Source organism: Eriocheir sinensis, chromosome 59 (genome assembly GCF_024679095.1).
Source record: "Eriocheir sinensis breed Jianghai 21 chromosome 59, ASM2467909v1, whole genome shotgun sequence".
In the NCBI taxonomy this organism is placed as follows: Eukaryota; Metazoa; Arthropoda; class Malacostraca; order Decapoda; family Varunidae; genus Eriocheir; species Eriocheir sinensis.
Window position 1 is genome coordinate 3,439,475 of NC_066567.1, and position 25,276 is coordinate 3,464,750.

Consider the following 25,276-nt stretch of genomic DNA (forward strand, 5'->3'; position numbering starts at 1 on the left):
CTCTCTCTCTCTCTCTCTCTCTCTCTCTCTCTCTCTCTCTCTCTCTCTCTCTCTCTCTCTCTCTCCATTTTTCATATACTATTTTCTTTCCTCTCCTCCTCCTCCTCCACCACCACCCTCTCTGCCTGAAGACATTAGTTTCCCCCACAGCTTAGGTTACCAGTAGTGTAAGTTAAGGGTAGTAATTTCCTCTTATTTCTCTCTTTACTGTAAAATTTCCATGTCCCTTTCTTCCTTAAAGGTACATGGTGTTCTCTTCTAACTGTTTCCTGCCGGAGGGAGAGGTGGGTGGGGAGGAGCCTTCATCTATTCTGTCCTGTCCTACCACACGTAGATTACTAGTAGTAGCGGTAGTAAACAGACACCCTCGCCATAGACCGACAGGTCTCCTGGTGTCTGTTCTTCCTATGTATTCCTCCTCCTCCTCCTCCTCCATCGTAGAATAATAATGACGTCTGCACAGAATTAATTTTTACTGTGGGCTGTGTGTCAAGTTTGTGTGAGAGAGAGAGAGAGAGAGAGAGAGGAGAGGACAGGGAAGGGAGGGCAATCTATGCCACGCTGGTGTTGGTTAATGGATTCACAATAAAAGAATTCAACTGTTTAGAAATGCAATTAACCAGATTAACGGCGGGGGTTGTGACGTGTGTGTGTGTGTGTGTGTGTGTGTGTGTGTGTGTGTGTGTGTGTGTGTCTGTGTGTGTGTGTGTGTGTGTGTGTGTGTGTGTGTGTGTGTGTGTAGGGGGCGGGGAGAGTATATATCACCCCTGGCCTGATCAAGGGGTGGGCTTGTCATCGCCAGGAAGTACCCCCCCCACCCCCCCCCTCCCGATCAGAGCAAGGTTCATTATTGTCGATCTCTGGGTGCTGGCAGGACCTCACACGCCACACACCCCATCCCCATTGCTCAAGGGGGACAGTAACCACTCCTTGTCAGTGAACGGGGCTCGAACCTCCGTCTGCTAGAGAGTGAAGCCTGGCAGAGCAGCAGACCTCTATCACGGAACTACCGAAGCGTTGTGTGAGTGTGTGTGTGTGTGTGTGTGTGTGTGTGTGTGTGTTGATTACGGTATTCCTTCTCCTCATCCTCCACCTCCTCCTCCTCCTCCTCCTCCTCCTCCTCCTCCTCCTCCTCCTCTTCCTCCTCCTCGTTTTCCTCGGCCTCCTTTTCCTCGTCCTCCTTTGCCTCCTCCTCCTCCTCCTCCACCACCACCACCACACCACTACCGCCACCTCACCCCTCCCATATTTCACCACCTGACCTCCGCAACCCTACGCTCACCTTACCTGTGCTCCCCCCCCTCACCTCCCCCTCCCCCACCTGTGACACCTGTAGCCACCTGGGGACACCTGTGGCTCACCTTTCCCTCATTATTACCCTTATTGATTTTTTTTCCTTTTCTCTCTCTCTCTCTCTCTCTCTCTCTCTCTCTCTCTCTCTCTCTCTCTCTCTCTCTCTCTCTCTCTCTCTCTCTCTCTCTCTCTCTCTCTCTCTCTCTCTCTCTCTCGTAGTCTATTTCAGTTCCTTTTTTTCCATTTATATTCTTTTTGTTTTATTTTTTTGCTTCCTCCATTCAGTATTTTCTTTCCTCTTCAATTAGATTCCTGTCATTTTGCTCTTTATTCTGCACTTTCTTTTATTCTTTACCTTCCTATTCTTCCTCCTTCCTTTCCCTTTTTCTTTCCTTTCCCTTCCCTTCGCTTTCCTTCTTTTTCCATTATCTTCCCTTTCCTTCCCTTCCCTTCCCTTTCTTTCCCTTTCCTTCCCTTCTCTTCCCATCCCTTCCCTTCCCGTCCTAACCTCCCCTTTCACCCCATACACTCTCTTCCTTCCCTCCACTCCCCTTCCCTCTCCTTCCCTTCCCTTCCCTTCCTTTCCCTTCCATTCCCTTCCCTTCCGCGTCCTATCCCTTCCCTTCCCTTCCCTTCCCTTCCGTGTCCCATCCCTTCCCTTCCCTTCCGTGTCCCATCCCTTCCCTTCCCTTCCCTCGCCTTTCCCTCCCTTCCCTTCCCTTCCCTTCCCTTCGTCTCAATATTGGATCCTTATATTTTTCCCTTCGTCCCCTTCCATTCAATTGTTTGTATCTTTTTTTATATATATTTTTAATTTTTGTCCTTCCTCCCTTACCTGAGTTACCTTTCCTATTTATTTTCCCTCCCTCACCCTCGTACTCTCTCTTGTTTTCCTTTAATTTGTTTCCGCTTTCCTTTCCTTCCTTCTCATGGTTTCCTTTTTGCTATCATTTCTTTTCTTACTTTCTTTTCTTTTCTTTTTCATTCTTCTCTTCCATTATTTTTTTCCTCCTCCTCCTCCTCTTCCTATTTATTTTCCCTCCCTCACCCTCCTACTTTCTCTCTAGTTTTCCTTTACTTTTTTTTTCTTCTTTTCCTTCCTTCTCATGCTTTCCTTTTTGCTATCATTTCTTTTCTTACTTTCTTTTCTTTTCCTTTCCTTTCTTCTCTTCCATTATTTTTCCTCCTCCTCCTCATCATCTTATTTATCTTTACTCCCTCCTGTTCCCACTTTCCTTCTTCTCTTCCTTTACTTCGTTTTCTCATTCCCTTCCTTCCTTCTTCTTTCGATTTTGCCTCCTTTTGCTTCCTTTCCCTTTTTGTCATTTCTCTTATCCTGTTTCTTTTCTCCTTTGTCTCCCTTCAATTCGTTTCCACATCCATTTCCATTCTTTTCCTTCTTTTCTTTTTGTCTTCATTTACTTCCGTTTTTTTTTTCTATTACTTTTCCTTTACTTCATTTCCTCAGTTCATTCCTTTATTCTTCTTCTTTCCATTTTTCTTTCTTTTACTTCCCTTTCCCTTTAAATTATTTCTCTTAACTTCTGTTCTTTTTCTCTTTAGTCCAACTTCTCTTCATTTCCTCATTTCTTTCCTTCCTTCTTCTTTTCTTTTTCCTTTTTTATTTTCAGTTCCTTTTCTTTCTTTCCCTTATCTTCCTCTCCCTTTCCTCCTTCCTCTCCTTCCTTCTCCTTCTTTCCATTTTGCCTTCTTTTACTTTCCTTCCCTTTCCTTCATTTCTCTTATTTTCCGTCTCATTTTCTCTTTAGTCTAACTTTCCTTCATTTCCTCATTTCTTTTCTTCCTTCTCCTTTCCCTTTTTTTCCGGTCCCGTTTCTTCCTTTCCCGTATCTTCCTTTCCTCTTCTCCTTTGTCTTCCTTTGCCTTGTTTCCTCCTTCCTCTCCTTTCCTTCCTTCTCCTTTCCATTTTGTCTTTTTTTACTTCCTTTCCTTTCCTTCATTTCTTTTATTTTCAGTTTCATTTTTGCTTTAGTCTAACTTTACTTAATTTCCTCAATCATTTATCATCCCTCTCCTTTTCATTTTGCTTTCCTACACTTCCTTTCACTTTCCTCCATTTCTCTTATTTTCCGCTCCATTTCCTAACTTTACTGCATTTCCTCATTCATTTTCATCCCCCTCTACTTCTTTCCATTGTGCCCTCCTTTTCTTTCTTTACATTTCCTTCATTTCAATTATATCCAGTTTCTTTTTTTCACTTTCTCCCCTTCCTCATCTCCGCTTTATATAATTTTTCGCTTTGTTGTACTTCCCTCGTCTGTGTTTCTTCCTTCCTTCCTTCCTTCCTTCCTCTACTCATGTATTTCATTTATTATAGTTTTTTCCCCCTCCTGTTTCACTCCTTCACTTCAGTCGTTCACTAATGTCTTTTACTTGTCATTTTTCCTCTTTTATTCCTTCCTTCATGTCTTCTCCTCCTTCCCTCTCCTCCTCCGCCTCTTCGCCTTGCTCTCTTCCCACTCACACCTCTATCAATGTCGTTTTCAGGAGGGGGGAGGTGTCAGTACAACTTCAGCCCGAATCAATCACTTTTTTGGGCTTCTTTTGTTTCCTATTTCTCCAGCCCAATGCGATCTCTCTTTGGGGTTCTTCTGTATCCTTTTTCCAGCCCACAGCGACCATTAGTTTAGGATTCTTCTGTATTCGTTTCCCAGCCCAAATTGACCATTCTCGGGCTGTTGTAAACCTTTTTCCAAGTCCTAATCGATCTTTCTTTTGGGCTCATACTGTATCCTTTTTTTCCGACCTAAATCCATCCCATCTTCGGACTTCGTTTCTCGCTTTTCCGGCCCGAACCGATAACTTGCTGGGCTGTTCTAATCTTTTCTCAGCTCAAATCGATCGCTCGTTTGGGCTTTTGTTGTTCCCGTTTTTTATGAGTTTCGGGGTTTGTCGTGAAAAAATAACAACGCATTTTTTTTCATCAATTAATTATCGTTTTTTTTTTTTAATGTTTATTTTCATTAACGTGAGAGCCAACTGGTTACCTTATTTATTACTCTAAGTTTGTTTATTTTATTTGATTTTACTTGTTTATTTATTTATTTATTTGTGTGTCTGTTTTATCTCTTTCTTTTTTGTTGGTCTTTCTTGCGTTTTCATCTCTCCGCGAATTAGTTGTTGTGTTTGTTTGTGTGTGTGTTTTGTCTTTTTTTGTCTCATTTTCTCTTGAGTGTTCATCTCCCATTCATATTTTGTGTGTGTGTGTTTCTGCTCCTTTCTTTTCTATTTTTTTTTTTTTTTTCATCTTCCCCGCGTATTCATGTCCCGTAGTTATTTTCGTGTTTGTTTGTGTGTGTGTGTGTGTTTCATCTTTTTATTTTTTGTTTCTTACCTGTGCGCTCATCTCCCCGTGAATTAATTACCGCACCTGTCCGTTCCTGCCACCTGAATTACCGGTTTAAAAGTTGGCGAAAAAATAGAGTTGGCGCGGAATTGGATATTGATTAGGTGCGCTTCCTCCTCATAAGACCAAAAGGAGGAGGAGGACGAGGAGGAGAGGAAGGAAGGAGGAGGAAACGGAAGATAAAAAGCAAGGTTATTGGATTAATGGGGATTTGAGTGAAGGAAATCATGGTGGCTTAGAGAGAGAGAGAGAGAGAGAGAGAGAGAAATTAGGGTTGTGGGTTGGAGAAATTATGGGGAAGAGAGAAAGATAAATGAGGGATGACATTGATAGAAGTGTGAGTTGGAAGAGAGGAGGAGGAGGAGGAGGAGGAGGAGGAGGAGGAGGCGACATAAGCGAAGACATAGAAAGGGAGATAAAAAAATGAGGTAATCACACAGCATTGAGAGAGAGAGAATGGCTTCCGTGTGTGTGTGTGTGTGTGTGTGTGTGTGTGTGTGTAGTGGGTGGAGGTGGGCGCTGTACCTGACTTTTCATAATTGTCAAGTCACAGGTGAAGTTCAGGTGAGTCACAGGTAAATGCCTAATCACGCTAACAGGTAACTCCCCTCGTCCAGGTAACCTCCGTGCACAGGTAATTCGTTCCCAGGTAAATTCCATAAATACAGGTAACCCCTTCCTCGTGTATATTTTTCCGCCCTTTTTTTTCCTTCATTTCTTTCTTTCTTTCTTTTTTTATTTTTTTCTTCATTCTTTCCTTACTTTGCTCCTTCCTTCCATCTTTCCTTCCTTCGTTTCTTCCTTCTTTTCTTGCTTTCATTATTTCTTCCCTTTATTATTTTTTTTCCCTCCCTCCTTTTTTTCCCTTCATTCTTTTCTTCTTTTCCAACCCTCGCCTTCCCCTTTTTTTTCCTTTTTCACATCTTTCTTCCTTACTTTCTACCATCCTTTCTTCCTTCCTTCTTTCCCTCCTTCCTTCATTCCTTCCTTTTTTCCTTCTCTCCTTCCTTGTGTCCCTTCTTCCTTCCCTCATTTCGTTCTTTCCCCGCTTCGTTGCTTCCCATCTTCCTCCCTTCCCTTCTTCCTTCCTTTCCTTCTTCCTTCCTTCCCTTCCTTTATTTATTTTTATTTTTCAGTTCTTTCATTCCATTATCCTCACATGCCATCCCTTCCCTTCCCTTCCCTTCCCTTCCTTCCCCTTCCCTTCCCTCCCCTTTCCTTCCCTTCCCTTCCCTTTCTTTTCTCTTCTCTTTTTTAATCCTTATATTTTTCCCTTCGTCCCCTCCCTTTCTTTCCATTGATCTGTACCTTTTTCATATTACTTGAGTTTCTTTTTGTCGCCCATTGTATTTTTTATGAGCAGGATGAAGCGTTTGTTTTTATTATATCGGTACCTTCTTTTGCAATAGGAATAGTGTATAATTGTTTTCTTCTTTATTTTGTCTTTTTTTTCTCCCTCTGGCTCAGGTATAATTTATTTTCTATTTAAGCAACGTTGAGCATTTTTTCCCCCTTTTTGCTTTCCATCCTTTTCTTCCTTCATTCCACTCTTCATTGCTTAGTTCTTTTCTTTTCCTCCCTTTCCTTCATTCATTTCTCTTTTCCATTTATTCTTCCTTTATTTTTTTCTTTCCTCCCCTTTCATCATTCATTTCTCTTTTCCTTTTATTTTTCCTTTATTTTATTTTTTATTTTTTTTAACAGTGGTATAAAACGTTTCTTCCTTTTCTTTCCTCCTTTTCCTCGTCTCGGTCTGCCACAATTGCCGCCGGAAAGTAGCTCAGTCTCCCCCTTCCCCGGACGCCCCAAGTTAAGTTTTCCTTGTTGGCCAAAGTACACCTCGTTTTCTCCCCCTCCCCGCGGTAACATTTGTATTAGTTCCCCCCTATACATAAATAAACACCCCATTACTCTCTCTCTCTCTCTCTCTCTCTCTCTCTCTCTCTCTCTCTCTCTCTCTCTCTCTCAGGTGTTCAAAGAGACAGGTGAGTCGAGCGGGGATTAGCTCTTCACGCCTCGTTGTGTGTGTGTGTGTATGTGTGTGTGTGTGTGTGTGTGTGTGTGTGTGTGTGTGTGTGTGTGTAAATATGCGTTGTCATCTTGTTTTTCTTTCTCTTCCTTTTCTTTCCTTTTCTTAATCGGGTCATATTTCTCCTCCTCACCTCCTCCTCCTCCTCCTCCTCCCTTCTCCTCCTCCTCCCTCCCATTCGTCACATCCTCCAATTTTCTTTATTCCTTATTCCCTCCTCCCATAATATACCCCTTCCCTTAACCCTTTCCTCAGCTCCTCCCTTCCCTTCCTCCTCCTCCTCCTCCTCCTCCTCCTCCTCCTCCTCCTCCTCCCATCATAGGTCACTCCACCCTTTTATACCTGTACACTCCTTCTTTCTTACCTTTTCTGTGTCCTATTTTCTTTCTTTCCTCCTTTTTTCCTTTCTGATGTATTCCATTTTCTTCCCTCCCTCTTTTATTCCACTTTTCCCATTCTTTCCTTTTTAATTCATTTCTTTTTTTTCTTCCTTCGGTTCTTACTTTCTTTCCTTCATTCCTTTCTTCATTTATTTCTTCCTTTATTATTTCCTTCACTTGCTCCTTCCTTCCTTCCTTTCCTTTCCTTTCTTCCTTTATTTCTTCCTTCGCTCCTATTCTTCCTTTCTTCCTTCCTTTCTTCCTATTCCCTCTCACCATTTCTTTCTCCTCCCTCGTGTCTTCCTTCCTTCTCTCGCCCCCTTCTTCTTTCCCCTCTCTCACCCCACTCACCCCTCTCACCCTTCCTGCCACATTCCCCCACCCCTTTTCCACACCCCTCTCCCCTCTCACCCCACTCATTTGTCATCCCACTCACACCCCTCATCCCACTCACATCCCTCTCATCCCTACTCACCCCCCCACTCATATCCACCTCCCCCTACTCCCATCCCTCTTCTCCCACTCATATCCCACTCTACTCCGTCACCCCTCTCCCCTCTCAAACCCTTCACCCTACTCCTCACCTCTCTCATTTCACCCCACTCACACCCCTCATGCAACTCACCCCACACTCTTTCTTTTATTCCTCCTTTTTTTCATCCCACTCATCCCTCTCATTTCACCCCACTCACACCCCTCATGCAACTCACCCCACACTCTGTTCATCTTTTATTCCTCCTTTGTCATCCCACTCATCCCTCTCACATCCCACTCATCCCTCTCACATCCCACTCATCCCTCTCACATCCCACTCACCGCCTCCACGATGTAGCGCCGCACCATCTTGAGCCTCGCCAGCCCACTCGCCTGTCTCACCATGCTGTCACACACCGCCTCGTCACACGCCTGGAACCCACTCAGGTGACGGGCGGAGCGGCGTAACAGCCCCTCCAGCAGGTCCTCTTCCTCTCGGTTTTCCTCTTGGTACTCTTGGTTTTCCTCTTGGTCCTCTTGAATTTCCTCTTGCTCTGTGTTTGTGTATTTCTCCGGTTTGCTTGATTTGTTATTCTCCCGACGTGTCACTTGCTTAAATCCGACCTCTTCCTCTTGAATGTCCTCTTGATCCTCTTGTTTTCCCTCCTGGTACTCTTGGGTATGGTCATTTTCCTCGGATGATCTGGGTTTATCTCCTCTTCTTTCTCCTGATACGCCCTCTTCCTCTTCCTCTTCTTCCTCTTGGGCTACCTCCTCCTCTTCTTCCTCCTCTTGTCCATTGATCTGTCTGGGTCCCTTCATCATTACCTCTTTTTCCTCTTGATTTCTGTAGCCTCTTTGACTCACCACTCCCCCTGGCACGAGTCTTTCCTCTTCTTCCTCTTCATGGATCAACGTCTCCTGCTTCCTCTTCATCCATTCCTTCTCTTCCTCTTCCGTGTTTGTGGAGGGTAAGGAAGCAAGAGAGGAAGGTCGGTGGGTCCCTGTTGTTGTTGTTGTTGTTGTTGTTGTTGTTCGTGGTGGTGGTGGTGGTGGTGGTAGTAGTGTTGTTGTTGTTGGTGATGCTGTTGTTGTTGTTGTTGTGATTGTTGTTATGAGTAGTATGATAAATGTTGTGGTGGTCATTTTGCTGTTGGTGGTGTGGTAGTAGTAGTAGTAGTAGTAGTAGTAGTAGTAGTAGTCGTAGTAGTAGTAGTAGTAGTAGTAGTAGTAGTAGTAGTAGTAGTAGTAGTAGTAGTAGTCGTAGTAGTCGTAGTAGTAGTAGTAGTTGTTGTTGTTTTATATTGCAGGTGTTTTTGTGTCTTCTTCTTCTTCTTCTTTTTCTTCTTCTTCTTCTCCTTCTTCTTCTTCTTCTTTAATTCTAATAGTTTTCTCTTTTATTTTTTTTTCTTCTTTGTCTGTAAATGGAGAGGCAAGTTGGCTTTAGGAATGCGTATAAAAGGTGAACACACACACACACACACACACAAATCCTACAATGCTCTTCCTCCCCCCTCTCCCCCCCCCCCCCTCAAGATAAAAGGAAAACAAGCAAATAAACAAAAAACTAGAAAACAAAAGCAAAAAAAATACAAACATCCAACAAGCGACAAGAACAAGAAGATAAAAGAAGAAAAGGAAAAGAATGACAATACTTTTTCAGAGAGAGAGAGCAGTGTCAGAGAGAGGAGGGGAATGGAGGGAAGATGACCGGACAAGAGAAAGAGGAGGAGGAGGAGGAGGAGGAGGAGGAGGAGGAGGTCAGGTTCAAGGTGCAGTTGGGGAAGCCAGGAAGGGAAGGGAAGAGGAAGTGGGGAGGGGAAAGTGGAGGGGAAGGGGAAGGGGGAGGGGAGGGAAGGGGAAGAGGGAGGGGAGGGGAGAAGCGCCCCCACCATACTAAAGAGATTGCAGTATTTTGGTCAGGCAGGAGGAGGAGGAGGAGGAGGTGGTGGAGGTGAGAGGGAGGAGGAGGAGGAAGAGTGTAGATGAGAGAGCAGAGGAAGGCAAGTTTTACATATCGGAAGGGGGGAGGAGGAGGAGGAGGAAGAGGAGGAGGAAGAGTGGGAGGGAATGTTGGTGCCTCTTGTGGGGAAAGAAGAGGGGTTGAGAAGAATGGAGAGGAAGGGAGGGAAGGGGAAGGGAGGAAAGTTATGGGGAAGTGAAGGGAGAGAAAGGAAAAAAAAAGAAGATTGAGAAGGGGAAAGAAAGAGGAGGTAAAGGGAAGAAAGGAAAGGAGATTAAAGGAAAGGAAGGGGAGGGAAAGGGAAGAAAGGAAGGGAGATAAGAGGAAAGGGAGGGGAGGGAAAGGGAAGAGAGGAAGGGAGAGAAGAAGAATGTGAGGGAAAGAAAGGAGAGGAGGGGAAGGGGAAAGGAAAGGAAGGAAAGAGAAGGAAAGGAAAGAAAGAAAGAAAAAAATGGAGTAAAAAAGAAAGAAAGAAAGAAAGGGAGAGGAGGAGAGAAAAGGGAAGATTGAGAGGGGAAAATGAAGGGAAGGGAAGAGGAATTGAAGAAGGAAAGGTAAAGGAAAAAGAGGAAATGGAGGGAAAAAAAAGATGATTGAGAAGGGGAAAGGAGGGTGAAGGGAGAGAAAGGGGAGAAAAAGGCACAAATTTGGGCAGCGTGATATTGGGGAGAGACCTTCATTTCACACTCAGGTAAGCACCCCTCTGCCTACCTGTTGAGCCCTTAATTAATCCTCACCCTCGACTTCACCTGTTCCCCTACCTCTTAACCACAATCTTCTAACTTACCTGTCTTAATTGCCTAGTTCTCACCTGTTAGCATACCTGTTCAGCGCAATATACTCATAATTTACCTGTCTTTAATTGCCTCATCTACCTGTTCATTTACCTGTTTATCGCGTCTAATTTACCTGTCTAATTGCCTTGTCTCCTGGTCACCTGTTGGTCGTTGTAATTATCTCTAGACTGCCCTCTCTTTGCTTTAATTACCTCTTCATTTACCTGTTCACCGCAATCTTCTAATCTACCTGTATTAATTAACTAGTCCTCACCTGGTTACCTGTTGCTTATTATAATTATCACTAGACTATCCGCTCTAAGTCTACATCTGTTCATTTACCTCCATACCTAACCTTTTCCCCTCCACTTCCTCTCTCCCCCTTACTTTCCCTTCTATTCATCTTTCCTTCCTTCAATTTCCCCTTCTTCCTCTTTTCTCCTCTTCCTTCCTTCCTTTCTTTATTTTCCTTCCTTTTCATTCCCTTTGCCATCTTTTTCCTTCCCTTAATTGACTTCACCTGTTCATTTTCCTGCACACCTAACCTTACCTTAATTACCTTCACCCGTAACACCTTAATTGTCCTCACCTGTTGACCTACTTGCATACCTGTACCTCTCCTTAATTGACTTCACCTGTTGGTCTGCCTTCATACCTGTGTCTCCTTGATTGCGTGTTAATTATCCGAATACCTGTTGTCATAATTACTCATCTTCTACCTGTTCTATTTAACTTACCTGTAATCACCTGTCCTCTCCTAGTTGTCACCTATTTGCCTATACCTGCTCCGTGCACTTCACCTTAATTAGATGTTCACCTGCCCTATTCATCTTCTTTCCACCTGTTTACCTGTCTCATCTTTCCCTATTACTTTCCTCTCTCTCACCTGCTTCACTCCTTTTTTACCTGAGATAGATAGATAGATAGATAGATGATAACATGTAATAATAATGATAAAAACGAAGAGGAAATAAGAGAGGAAGGGCGGAGGAAGAGGAGGTAAAAGAGAGAGGAGGAGTGAAGGAGAGGGGGAGAGAGAGGAGGAAGGTGGGAAGGAGGCCGCACAGAAACGGAGGAAAAGATGAAGGAGGTGAGTTGACAAAATGAAGGAAGGAGGGAAAATGAAGGAAGAGGAGAATGAAGGAAGAAAGAAAGGAAAATTGCCGTCATATTGAAGGAGGGAAGGACGTTGAACTTGTGGAGGGAAGAAGGAGGAGGAGGAGGAGGAGGAAGAGGGGGGAGGGAAGGAGAGGAATTGCAAGGAGTTTGTCTGGTTAAGAGTGAACGTTTGGAAGAAATCTGTTGCAAAATGGTTTATATTTGTGTGTTCTCTTCCTCTTCCTCTTCTTCTTCCTCTTCTCCTCCTCCTTTTCTTCTTCCACTTCCTCCTCCTCCTTACACAACTTTTGTTCTTTATTTTAGCTTCTGTTTTCTTATTTTCTTTTCTTTATATACTTATTTTCGTGTCTCCTCCTTTCTTTCCCCTTCCCTTCCATCTCCCTCTTCCCCTTCTTCTTTTCTTCTTCGTCTTTTTCTTCTTCTTCTTCTTCTTCTTCTACTTCTTCTTCTGCTTCTTCTTCTTCCACCACCTCCTCGTTCTCCTCCTCCCACTACTTCTCCTCCTCCTCCTCCTCCTCCTCCTCCTCCTCCTCCACTATACCCATCGCTACCACCACCACCAAAACCACCACCTCCTCCTTCTCCCCCTCCTCCTCCTCTTCCTCCTCCTCCTCCTCCTAAGCCACAAAGGAAGAAAAAGACAATGAAGATAAAAGAGGAAAAACTAAATTATGGACAGAAAATCTAATTATTGATGGAGCTTAGTTTTTCTTTGTTGAGATGGGGGGGGGGGTATGGGGGGAGGGGGGAGGGGGGGAGGGAGGGAGGGAAAAAGGCAGGAGGAAGGAAGGAAGGAAGGGAAAAAGGTAAGAGTATTGGATTAACGCTATTATTGCAGAGAGAGAGAGAGAGAGAGAGAGAGAGAGAGAGAGAGAGAGAGAGAGAGAGAAATCAATCCGTATATCCATCAAAGAAAAGAAGGAATGAGGGAAGAAATGGGATATGGAGAGACTGATTGGCAGAAAACATTACGCCCTCTTTTTTTTTTTTTTTTTTTTTTTTCCGTCTCCTTCTAAAATGTGAGAGAAAATATATCGTCGGACTAATGAAGTTGACAAGACGAAGCCAGAAAAGATTTTAGCGTGTCGAAGGAACCATTATTATTATTATTATTATTATTATTATTATTATTATTATTATTATTATTATTATTATTATTATTATTATTATTATTATTATTATTATTGTTATTGTTTTACTGATGGCCACAATTTTAACTCGAATAGCGGCAGCCGGTGTGTGTGTGTGTGTGTGTGTGTGTGTGTGTGTGTGTGTGTACGTACGTGTCGAACATCGTACTATGTGTCGTGGGCGTGCCAAGATTATTCCAACACACACACACACACACACACACACACACACACACACACACACACACACGAGCACAGACTTAATCTGAGTATTCTTCGCGAGACAACACACACACACACACACACACACACACACACACACACACACACACACACACACACACACACAATAGCTTAGGGTTAATGATTTTAGAAGTGTGTTGAAGGAAGGAAAAAAAACCCTGAATATATAATGGTTTTAGTGGAATGTCCCTTTGTGTGTGTGTGTGTGTGTGTGTGTGTGTGTGTGTGTGTGTGTGTGTGTGTGTGTGTGTGTGCGCGCCTTCCTTGTCCATTCCTTCACCCATTCTTCATCCTTCTTCCTGTCAACGAGGCCTATCATCTCTCCTTCCTTTCTTTCTTCCTCTCTTCCTTCCTTCCTTTCTTTCTTCTTTCCTTCCTTCTTTCCTCTCTTCCTTCCTTGCTTTCTTCCTTCTTGTTTTCATGCTTTCCTTTCTTTTTTTTCATTCATTTCATATTCTTTCTTATTCCTTCTTTACCTCTTCCTTTCCTTCCTGTCTTCATTCTTCCCCTTCTTTCGTTGTTCTTTCCTCTCTTCTCCCTTTTCATCCTTCCTTCTTTCCTGTTCCCTCATTCCTTCGTTTTTGTTATTTCTTCCCTTATTCCTGTCTTCTGTTCTTCCTTCTTTCCTTCCCTTCTTTCCCTCTTTCTTCCTTTCCTTCTTCCGTTTCTTCCTTCTTTCCTTTCTTCCTTCCTTCCTTCCCTTCCTTCTTTCTCTACTTTTCCCTTTCATTTCTTCCTTCCATCCTTCCTTCCTTCGTCTCTTGTTCCCTTCATTCCTTCTCACCTTCCTTCCTTCCCTTCTTTTCCTCTTTCTTCCTTTCCTTCTTCCCTTTCTTCCTTCCCTCCTTCCCTTCCTTCTTTTTCTACCTCCTTTCCTCTCGACTTCGTTCCATCCTTCCTTCCTTCGTCTCTTGTTCCCTTCATTCCTTCTCACCTTCCTTCCTTCCCTTCTTTCCCTCTTTCTTCCTTCCCTCCTTCCCTTCCTTCTTTCTCTACCTTCTCCTTTCCTTTCTTCCTTCCATCCTTCCTTCCCTCCTTTCTCCCTTCCATCCTCCGCCATTCCTTCCTTCCCTCCCTCCCTCCCTCCCTCCATATATGAAGGTCGATGGTCACCATACCTTATTATTTTTATTATGATGTATCTCAACCCACTCCTTCACTCCTTCCCTCCCTTCCCTCCTCCTCCCTTCTTCCCTCCTTCCTTCCTTCCTCCTTTCCTTTTTCCTTCCTTCTCTTCCTTCCCTTCTTGCTTCCACTCCTCTCTGTCTTTGTCTTCTTTTCTTCCTCCCATTCATTCCTTTCCTTCCCTCTTTTCTTATTTTCTTTTCATTTTTTCCTTTCATCTGTTTTTCCTTTCTTCCATACTTCTCTACATTGCGTCATTCTTCCTTCCTTCCCTTCCTTCCTTCTTTCTCTTCTTTTATCTTTTTTTATTTCCCCTTTCCTTCCGTCCTTCCTTTCTTTCATTTCTTATTCCTTCATTCCCTCCTTTTCTTCCCTTCATTCTTTCATTTTCTCTTTCATTCTTTCTCTTCCTCTCCTCCATTCTTTTTTCCCTCCTTTGCTTCCCTCCTTTATTTGTTCTCTTCTTCCTTCATTCCCTGCTTTCCTTGCCTTCATTCTTTCTTTATTTTCTCCTTCCTTTCTTATTTTCTTTCTACTTTTCTTACATTCTTACTCTTCCTTTTCTCTATTCTTTTCCTTCCTTCCTTCCTTCCTTCTTTCCTTTCTCTCTGGCTTCCTTCCTTCGTAATTTCCTTTCTTCCTTCCTTCTTTCCTTCCTTCCTTCCTTTCTTCTTTCCTTCCTCTCTGGCTTCCTTCCTTCGTAACTTCCTTCCTTCCTTCCTTCCTTCCTTCATTCATTCTTCTTATTGTCTCTCCAATCGCTTCTTTCATCCAGTTTGTCTTGCATCATCATCATCACCATCATCATCACCATCATCATCATCATCATCACCATCATCATCATCATCATCATCCCTTTACCATCCATCTATCATCTTTTGTCTCTCCTTCCCTCCCTCCCTCCCTCCCTCCCTCCACCTACTGCCTTTATTCCATCCATTGTCCGTCTCTTCTTTTTTCTCTTCCTCCTCCTCCTCCTCCTCCTCCTCCTCCACAACGACTGCGACATCCAATTCCTCCTCCCCCTCTTCTTCTTCCTCCTCCTTCCCCACGGCATGACCACCATTTCCTCTTCTTCCTCTTCCTCTTCCTCTTCCTCCTTCTCCTCTTCCTCTTTCTCCTCAAATTCCAAGTCCTGCCTTCTCTCCTTCCTTCTCTTCCCCCTTCTCCTTGCCTTCTACATTTCTTTAGTATTTTCTTTTATTTTCCCATTGTATTCTCTTTCTTCTCTTTCCTTCAGTTCTTCCTTTCCTTCATTTTTTCCTTCCTTCCTTCCTTCCTTCTTTCCTTGTCTCATTCATTTCCCTCCTTCCTTTTTCCTATTATTTTTTTTCACTTCTTGTTTCCTTCCTTCTCTTCTTATCCTTTCTCCATTACCTTTTCTCCTTTCTTTCCCTCCTTCCTTCCTTCCCTCCTTTCTTAACCCCTTCCTTTCTTTCCCTCCTTCCTTCCTTCCCTCCTTTCTTAACCCCTTCCTTTCTTCCCTCCTTCCTTCCTTCTCTCCTTTCTTAACCCCTTCCTTTCTTTCCCTCCTTCCTTCCTTCCCTCCTTTCTTAACCCCTTCCTTTCTTCCCTCCTTCCTTTTTCCTATTATTTTCCCACTTCTTGTTTCCTTCCTTTTCTTCTTATCCTTTCTTCCTTACCTTCTCTCCTTTCTTTCCCTCCTTCCTTCCTTCCCTCTTTCTTTCTTTCTTCCTTTCTTCCCTTTTCTCATTCCTTTGCCTCTCGATTTTCTAGCATTATTTTCTCACTCCTTATCTCCTTCCTTTCCTTCCTTCCCTCCCTCCCTCCCTCCCTCCGTCCTTCCCTCCTTCCCTCCTTTCCTCCCTTTTGAGTATTTGGCCTTCTCCATACACGAGTTAACGAGGATTGATGGAGAGAGAGAGAGAGAGAGAGAGAGAGATACTCAGTCACACACCTTTTACCTTACACACACACACACACACACACACATACACACACACACACACACACACACACACACACACACACACACACACACACACACTCCCTCCTCTCTCTCTCTCTCTCTCTCTCTCTCTCTCTCTCTCTCTCTCTCTCTCTCTCTCTCTCTCTCTCTCTCTCTCTCTCTCTCTCTCTCTCTCTCTCTCTCTCTCTCTCTCTCTCTCTCTCTCTCTCTCATTAAGCTAGAATAGGTAATGTTACTCTTAATTACTAATAGCATATCTAGAACACCTGAGAGAGAGAGAGAGAGAGAGGAAAAGGTGTATGTTTGTGTGTGTGTGTGTGTGTGTGTGTGTGTGTGTGTGTGTGTGTGTGTGTGTTAATGAGGTCAGGTCACGTGTCCTCACCAAACCGACAAGAGATGCTGCCAAATTAGGTCACCCGATGTCTGACCCCTGGGGAGAGAGAGAGAGAGAGAGAGAGAGAGAGAGAGAGAGAGAGAGAGAGAGAGAGAGAGAGAGAGAGAGAGAGAGAACAGGCAAAAACATGTAACAATAAAAGAAGGAATAATGAAGAGTTAAAGAATTAGAAAGAGAGAAAAGTAGATAAAGTAATAAAGATGAGAATTACATAGATTGATTTACATAGATATACAGACCACACAGACCCTATGGTCCAGACTCAGTGGTCTGCCCTTAAACCTCAGTGGAATCCTATTAAATTTAATGTCACCGAACCTTTTCACTTCAACTTTAGTGATTAGCAAGTTGAAGGAAGTGTCGGTCGAGCTTGTTTTTAAGTGAATTAATCGTGTTACACTGGACCGCTGAAGGTGGGAGCTTATTCCATTTTCTTACTACAGCGTTGGTGATGAAAAATTTGGTACAGTCTGAATTTATTTGATGATTCTTAAGTTTTGTGCCATTATTTCTCGTTCGAAACGTGTCATCGATCAAAAACAATTTTGATTGTCGAAATTCGTAAAGCCATTAAGTATTTTGAAATATTAAGATCACTTTTCCTCGGAGGCGACTTTTTACAAGAGAGAACTGCTTTAGGAATGAGAGCCTCGTCGTAAGGTTTGTTGCGGAAGGAGATCATCTTTGTTGTCCTACGTTGCACACCTTATTTAGCAATGTCCTTTGCATGGTGGGGAGACCAAAACTGTACTGTATATTCTAAATGAGGTCTGACTATACTACTGTACAGTGGAAGTATTACATCTTTATTCTTGACAGAAGTTTCACTTAATGAAGTCCTATGTTCTATTCTCTTTGGCGTTTCAAGGCATTGTTGTGAGAATTTGAGGTTTGACGCGATTTCGATACCCAGGGCCTTGGCACACACACACACACACACACACACACACACACACACACACACACACACACACACACACACACACACATGTACATCATCTCCTTCACTAATGTGTCTGATCAAGGCGTTAGTTTGTCTGTTGTTTATGTCGCGTCCTTCACGAGAGAGAGAGAGAGAGAGAGAGAGAGAGAGAGAGCGGAAATTAGTCATAGATTGGAAGGAATTAATATTGGTGAGAGGTCGTGTGTGTGTGTGTGTGTGTGTGTGCGCGTGTGTGCGTGTGTGTGTGTGTGTGTGTGAGAGAGAGAGAGAGAGAGAGAGAGAGAGAGAGAGAGAGAGGGGGGAGAAAAGCCTCACAAATTGGGAAAGTAATAATGGTGAGTGAAGTGGAGAGAGAGAGAGAGAGAGAGAGAGAGAGAGATGAATATATTGTGACACTCTACTAGCGGAGGAAGAAAGGAGATAAAGGGAGAGAGGGAGGAAGGGAGTGAAGGAGAGAGACAGGGAGAGAAAGAGAGAGAGAGAGCGTGGGTAGTGATGGAGAGAGGGAGACAGAGATTGCTTGTGAGAGGAGGAGAGTGGGAGAGAAGACGTGAGGGAGAGAAAGGAGGGAGTGGGAAGAGAGGAATGAAAGGAGGAAGGTAAGAGAAGGGAGGTAAAAGCTAAGGAGAAGGGAGAAGAGAAAAGGAAAGAAAAGGGAGGAAAGGAGAGAAAAGCGAAAATAAAATAAGTTAATGAATGGGAGTGAAGGAGGGAAAGGAGAAGGGCAGGAAAGGGGAGGGAAGAAAAGAGAAGAAAAGCAAAGGAAATGAAGGAAAAAGGAAAGAAATAGAAGAAAAGGAGAGGAAAGGATAGGGAAGGAAAAGGGATGTAAGGATGAGTTAGAAGAAATGGAGGAAGAAGAAGAGGAGTGGAAAACAATGAGGAAAAGGAAGAAAGGGAAGAGAAAAAGAAGGAAAATTGAAGGAAAGGAAAGGAATGGGTAGTGAGAGAGAGAGAGAGAGAGGCAGGTAAGGTAGAACAGACCGCATCAAATGGCCCTTTAAATTGAATCTACCTGTTCGTACCTGAATGGGGCACCAGATTGCTTTTGAGTTACGGAACACTCTCTCTCTCTCTCTCTCTCTCTCTCTCTCTTTATTCATGCCATCCTTATTAACCTTACTGTCTGAGAGAGAGAGAGAGAGAGAGAGAGAGAGAGAGAGAGAGAGAGAGAGAGAGAGAGAGAGAGTTTCGTGCTTGTTCTTTCTGTAAGGCCTAAGGTGGCATTGATTCTCTCTCTCTCTCTCTCTCTCTCTCTCTCTCTCAGACATAACTACCTCCATTTTTTTCATATTTTCCTTTTTTCTTTTTTTCCGTTTCCTCTCCCTGTTCTCTTTCTATTGTCCTTCCGTTTCCTTTTTATTTCATTCTTCTCTTTTCTTTTCCTGTTTCTTCCTTTCTTTTCTCCTTTTGTTTCCTCCAGGTAAGGAGAGAGAGAGAGAGAGAGAGAGAGAGAGAGAGAGAGAGAGAGAGAGAGAGAGAATAGTAGGTCTTGTTGATAGGTATATAGTAGTAGTAGTAGTAGTAGTAGTAATAGTAGTAGGTGTGGTGTTGGTGATGGTGGTGATGATGTTTGGGGTGGTGATGGAGGGAAGGATAGTATTGGTGGTGGTGGTGGTGGTGTTGGTGGTGATGGTGGTGATGATGTTTGGGGTGGTGAAGGAGGGAAGGATAGTATTGGTGGTGGTGGTGGTGGTGGTGATGATGGTGGTAGTGGTGGTGAAGGAGGGTAAGGATAATATTGGTTGGTATGGTGGTGGTGGAGGTGGTGGTTATGGTGGTGATGGAGGTGGTTTTGGTTGAATTCATCCCTCTCTACCTTCCTCTACCGCCCTCCCTCCATTACCCAACCCCACAACCCCTCCCCTCCCCCTCCTCCACACCTCCGTTTCCCTCCCTTCCCCCCCCCTCCCCTCCCCTCTCCTCTCCTGTCCTCTCCTCTCCTCCCTTTCCCTCTCCTCCCCTCCTCTCCTCGCCCCTCCTCCACCCCACCACCCCCAACGCATCCCCTCCAGGAAACTTCATAACACGCCTCCGCGGGGTCTCAGATACACTTTTCATTTCGAAGCGCATTTTGAGATTTCTGAAGCAGTCTCGAACACGATGAATCCGAACCAGCGGCGGCGGCAGGAAGACTTTTTTTTCGTTCCTCTTTTGATTCGCTTCCTTTTACTTCTTTTTCCGCCTTTCATCAACTTTTGCGACCCTGATGGACTCGAGTGGCCGAATATTTCGATGCACCGGACCGGACCGAACCAATTGGACTGATTCGAACGTTTTTTCTGAACCGAACCGAACCGCCAAACTGATTGACTCATTCGCTCACTCGGTCTGAAGCGCTTCGGATCATATGAAAAGTTTCGTTTTTTATCTCGTTTTCTTTTTTGGGGTGAGGAAAGGTTGCATGTGAGAGGAGAGAGAGAGAGAGAGAGAGAGAGAGAGAGAGAGAGAGAGAGAGAGACGCCAGTTTTATCTTTGAAGTGAGAAGTAAAGATTATTTGGTTCAGGGAAGATGAGAAGGGAAGAGGAGGAGGAGGAAAAAAGTTGAAAAGTGAAGAAAGAGGGAAGATAGAGAAGAATGGAGAGATGGAGGAGAAGAGGAGGAAAGTAAAGAAGTGAAGAAAAGAAAAAAAGAAGAGTGGAGAGATGGAAGAAAAGAGGAAAAGGAAATAGTAAAGTGAAAAAGTAAGAAAGAAAAGTAAAGAAGAAGGAAAGAGAAATGAAGGAAAGGAGGAAGAAAGAGAAAAGTGGAGGAGAGTTCACGGTAAGAAGAGGAGAGATGGAGATAAATGGAGAATGGAGTAGAGGCGAGAGGAGAGAAAATGAGGGAAAGAGGAGAAGAGAGAAGAGGAGAAAGAAAGAGGAAGAGAAAATAAATGGAGACTGGATGAAAAGGAAGAGGCTGAACAAAGAGATGGGAGAAGAAGAAAAGAGGTAGAGAAGATAAGCGAGAGAGAATTGAAATAAAGAGAAGGAATGAGATGAAGAGGAGATAAGAGGAGAATGAAAGAGAAGTGAAGGAGAATTGGAGGAAAGAAAGAGGGATGGAGTGAAAATGATAATAGAGGAGAAAGGAAGAGGAAGAGAAGGCAACTAAAGAAGGAGACAAGAGGAATGTAGAGAAATAGGAAAGAGGAAAGAAGAGGAGAGGAAGGGAGAGGAGCAAATTGATCATGGAGAAGCGAAGGAAAGAAGAGATGAAAGAGAGAGATAAAGAAGAAAAATAATGAAGGATATATGAATAAAAGAAAACGGATAGATGAAAGAGGAAGATGATGAAGGAGAACTCAGAGGAGGAGGAGGAGGAGGAGGAGGAGGAGGAGGAGGAAAAGAACCGTAATGTGGAGGAAAGGAAAGGAGGGGTGGGAGGAACAGGGGGAGGTAATGGAGATGGAGGGGAGGAAGCCAGAGAGAGAGAGAGAGAGCGAGAGAGAGACAACCACATAAGTATGACATTTATTTAATATAGTGACATGACGCTTGCACACACACACACACACACACACACACACACACACACACACACACACACACACACACATGCCAAATAAGTCTCATGTGAATACTTACCTGAGTTGGATAGTAATGTGTGTACCTGTGTGTGTGTGTGTGTGTGTGTGTGTGTGTGTGTGTGTGTGTGTGTGTTCTCTGTCACCTTGCTGTGTTTCTTAATCTTATCATGGCCGTGTCTCTCTCTCTCTCTCTTTCCGGATCTTACTTGTCTACTATTTTCCTTACGACTATTCCTCCTCCTCCTCCTCCTCCTCCTCCTCCCCCCCTTCTTCCTCCTCCTCCTCCTCCTCCCCTTCTTCCTCCTTTATTCCACGTGTTATTGCAAGCCCCTCCCTCTTCTCCTTTTGCGTCCACTCTTTTCTCTCCACCCACGCTCTACTCTCTCTCTCTCTCTCTCTCTCTCTCTCTCTCTCTCTCTTTCTCTCAATAGACTACCTGAAATGAAGTATGTTTACCTGGATTTATATTGGGCGTGGAGAGAGAGAGAGAGAGAGAGAGAGAGAGAGAGAGAGAGAGAGAGGATCTGTTATTGTTATGATACGAGACGCAATTACCGTCCTCTCTCTCTCTCTCTCTCTCTCTCCCTTTATAAAATTCTCTCCACTTTTCACTTCTCTCTCTCTCACTCTTCATTTCCTCGTTTTCTCCCACTCACTCTCTCACTTTTCATTTCCGTCATGATTAAATGGAACTGGAGAGAGAGAGAGAGAGAGAGAGAGAGAGAGAGAGAGAGAGAGAGAGAGAGAGAGAGAGAGAGAGAGAGAGAGAGAGAGAGAGAGAGAGAGAGAGAGAGAGAGAGAGAGAGAGACTCTTCAGCTCTGTGCAAACATTCATCGGCGGTGTAAACAAACTTACAGACAAACAAACAAACATGTACAGTTTCTAGTTAGTGAATGTGTTTTTATTTTGGTTAGTGTGTGTGTGTGTGTGTGTGTGTGTGTGTGTGTGTGTGTGTGTGTGTGTGTGTGTGTTTTAGAAGATGAATTGAAATTTGTTATCAGCGAGAAAAAGGAAAAATAAATGCAATAATATCAAATAGTATCTTAAAAAGTCTATTGGGTCGAGTGGTCTATAAAAAAAAGTATAAGAATAAGTAAAAATATATAAATAAATCGGCTTATAGGTAAATTTACATAATAAAAAGTATAATGATAAAAAGTGGAACTTGTAGGTAAAATAGGTAACAATAGGTGAATATATATGGAAATTAGTAAATGATTGATGTAGGTAAAAATAGGTATGGGTAAAATGGGTACATACGTAAAAAGAGGTAGATCTGTTGAAATAGGTAAAGAGAGATAAAACAGTTAATATAGGTAAAAGAAAGGTAACTATAGGTAAGGAAAGGTAAATGCAGGAAAATATAGATGAAAAGGTAAATATAAATAAAATAAAACGAAGTAAAAATAGGTAAATATAGATGAATAGGGAACTACATAAAATAAAAGTGGATAAAAATGGTAGAGTTGGTAAATAGGAAACTAAACAAACATGAAATAAAAAATAAAATAGAGAGAAATAAAATAAAGTGGGTAAAAGAATAATAGGTATATATAATAGGTAAAAACGTAACTAAACAAACATTAAATAAAAGCAAAGAAATAAAAAAATGGGTAAAATTGGTACAGTAAGGAAAATAAAAATAGGTATGATATGTAAAAAAGTAACTAAACAAACATTAAATAGAAATAAGCTAATGAAATGTGTTAAATATGTCAGGTAGGTAAAAAAAAATGGGTTTAATAGGTAGGAAGGTAACTAATCAAACATCAAATAGAAATAAGCTAATAAAATGGGTCCAGTAGGTCAGGTAGGTAAAATAAAAATAGGCAAAAAAAAGAAAAATGGGTAAAATTGGTGAAGTAAGGAAAAAATAGGTATAATAGGTAGGAAGGTAACTAATCAAACATCAAATAGAAATAAACTAGTAAAATGGGTCTAGTAGGTCAGGTAGGTAAAATAAAAATAGGCAAAAATAGGCAAAGAAAAATAAAAAATGGGTAAAATTGGCCAAGTAAGGAAAAAAAAAGGTATTATAGGTTAAAAGGTAACTAAACAAACATCAAATAGAAATAAGCTAGTAAAATGGGTCAAATAGTTCAGGTAGGTAAAATAAAAATAGGCAAAAATAGGCAAAGAAAAATAAAAAAAAATGGGTAAAATTGGCAAAGTAAGGAAAAAAATAGGTATAATAGGTAGGAAGGTAACTAATCAAATAGAAATAAGCTAATAAAATGGGTCCAGTAGGTCAGGTAGGTAAAACAAAAATAGGCGAAAATAGGCAAAGAAAAATAAAAAATGGGTAAAATTGGTGAAGTAAGGAAAAAAATAGGTATAATAGGTTAAAAGGTAACTAAACATAAACATCAAATAGAAATAATGGGTCAAATAGTTCAGGTAGGTAAAATAAAAATAGGCAAAAATAGGCAAATAGGTCAAAGGCAGTCCGAACAAACAAAACTCACATGAAAGAAAACGTGAAACCGCCCTCCCGATCACAACCCATTTTCCTTTTCTCCCGTGACCTCGATCGCTGTCAAGTCGCCTGGTTGGTCCGCCTCCGCTTATCCCTCCTTTGTCTGCTTTATTTACAGGCTGCTATTCAGTCGTCTTTGTCCTCGTATTTAATCCTCGCTGACGATGTTTTGAGCTAGCATTCCCTTATTTACTTTGTGTATGATGTTTGGGTTTGTTTCTGTGTTCGTTTCAGGGTTTCATTATTTGTTTCGCTATTCACTTCGACCCGTGCACCTACTAGCTATGTATCACTCTCTTATAACTCCTCCACCAAATAAAGGGCAAATTTTCCGTGGATCTTCAGTCAAACCACGATTTCCGCTGGCGTGGTTCTCATACTCGTAATTCCGTGGTTTTCTGAAGTGTCCACGATCTTCCAAAGCTACGGTATAGATTTCACCCAAGGACGACGGTATTACTCACCATCATCAGCAGCAGCAATAACACGAAGCAGATGGGAGCCAGGCCAGCGGAAATCGTGGTTTGACTGAAGATCCACGGAAAATTTGCCCCGTGTAATAGCCCCTTTTAACACCTGTACAATCACCCGGAGCAAAGCACAGAGGACTTAACGGCTCTTTCCATGGACCTAATATAGAAACCTGATACACTTTGGCTTTTTGCGTCTTTTTCTCTCCTTTTTTTAACATGTATTTCAAGTTCGCACGACTGTAATTGCACTTCGTTTTAAACATTTGCTATCCATTCACGTCTTTTCCCTCTTGTTTATTTCTTTCTGTGTATATTTTCAGCCCAGACTGCCTTGTTTAAACGTATTTTCTACATTCGTTCCCTTCGTGTCTTTTTTTCTCCTTTTTTTCACACGTATTTCAAGTTCGCACGACTCTTTGCATTTCGTTTCACACATTTTCTCTCCATTCTCTTCTTTTCCCTCCTGTTTATTTATTTTCTGGGTATATTTTCAGCTCAGACTCCCTTGTTTATACGTATTTTCTACATTCTTCTTTCACTTCGTGTCTTTTTTTTCTCCGTTTTTTTCACACGTATTTCAAGTTCCCACGACTCTTTGCATTTCGTTTCACACATTTTCTCTCCATTCTCGTCTTTTCCCACCTGTTTATTTCTTTCTGTGTATATTTTCAGCTCAGACTCCCTTGTTTATACGTATTTTCTACATTCTTCTTTCCCTTGGTGTCTTTTTTTTCTCCGTTTTTTCACACGTATTTCAAGTTCGCACGACTGTAATTGCACTTTGTTTTACACATTTGCTATCCATTCATGTCTTTTCCCACCTGTTTATTTCTTTTCTGGGTGTATTTTCAGCCCAGACTGCCTTGTTTGTTCATATTTACACACATTCTTCCCTATCATTTTTTTGCCACATTTTATTCCTCACGGAGTATATTTTAAGTTTGTATTGTCTTACTTATTCATATTTACACACGTGGTTCTCAAACGTTTTTTTTTTTAACATTTTTTTCCCTCACTATAGATATTTTAAGCTTCTATGAATTTTTTTTTTACATCTCTTTTTTTTCCACTTCCAAGTCAATCACGTCTTTTGCTGCTTATTTATTTCCAACAAGATTTTTAAGCTCGTATTGTCTTATTTACACTTATCTATAGACTTCCTCTCCAGTCATTCTCTTACCAATTATTTATTTCCAAGTGAAGATATTTTCATCGCTTGTTGCCTTCTTAACATTTATTTACACGCTTTCTCACGTTGTTTTCGTCTTGTTTATTACTCTCAAGATATTATAAGCTCGTATTGTCTGATTTACACTTACATCCTCTTTACAAAACAACATCACTTATTTTTACCATCTTCCAAACCTTTAAAAAGACTAAACTTCTCCCCGTGTGCATTTAAGGGTGAAACAGACAGGGATTCGAACTAAGGGTCACGGAGTTCAGGTGTGTCGTTCCTTAAGCCAGTCCGCCATCGTTTTCTCTCTGCCTGGCCGGCCGTGACTCCCAAACGAGGTGCTTCATCAGGCCTGTTTAGTGCCCCCTCGTAAAGACTGACACCCGTTTTCTTCCACTAGCTTCCCGTTTTCAATCCATATAAGGAGAGAGAGAGAGAGAGAGAGAGAGAGAGAGAGAGAGAGAGAGAGAG

General features: G+C 42.5%; 1 protein-coding gene across 1 annotated transcript in view; it reads right to left on the reverse strand.

Moving 5' to 3' along the window:
• Positions 1–25,276, reverse strand: part of LOC126985390 (PH domain-containing protein DDB_G0287875-like) — a 51,601-nt gene that overhangs the window by 15,090 nt on the left and 11,235 nt on the right. Inside the window, exon 2 of the mRNA XM_050840194.1 lies at positions 7,886–8,961. Within this exon, the coding sequence (XP_050696151.1) occupies positions 7,886–8,689 (804 nt within the window). The 5' untranslated portion in view covers positions 8,690–8,961. The remainder of the gene's footprint in view (positions 1–7,885; positions 8,962–25,276) is intronic.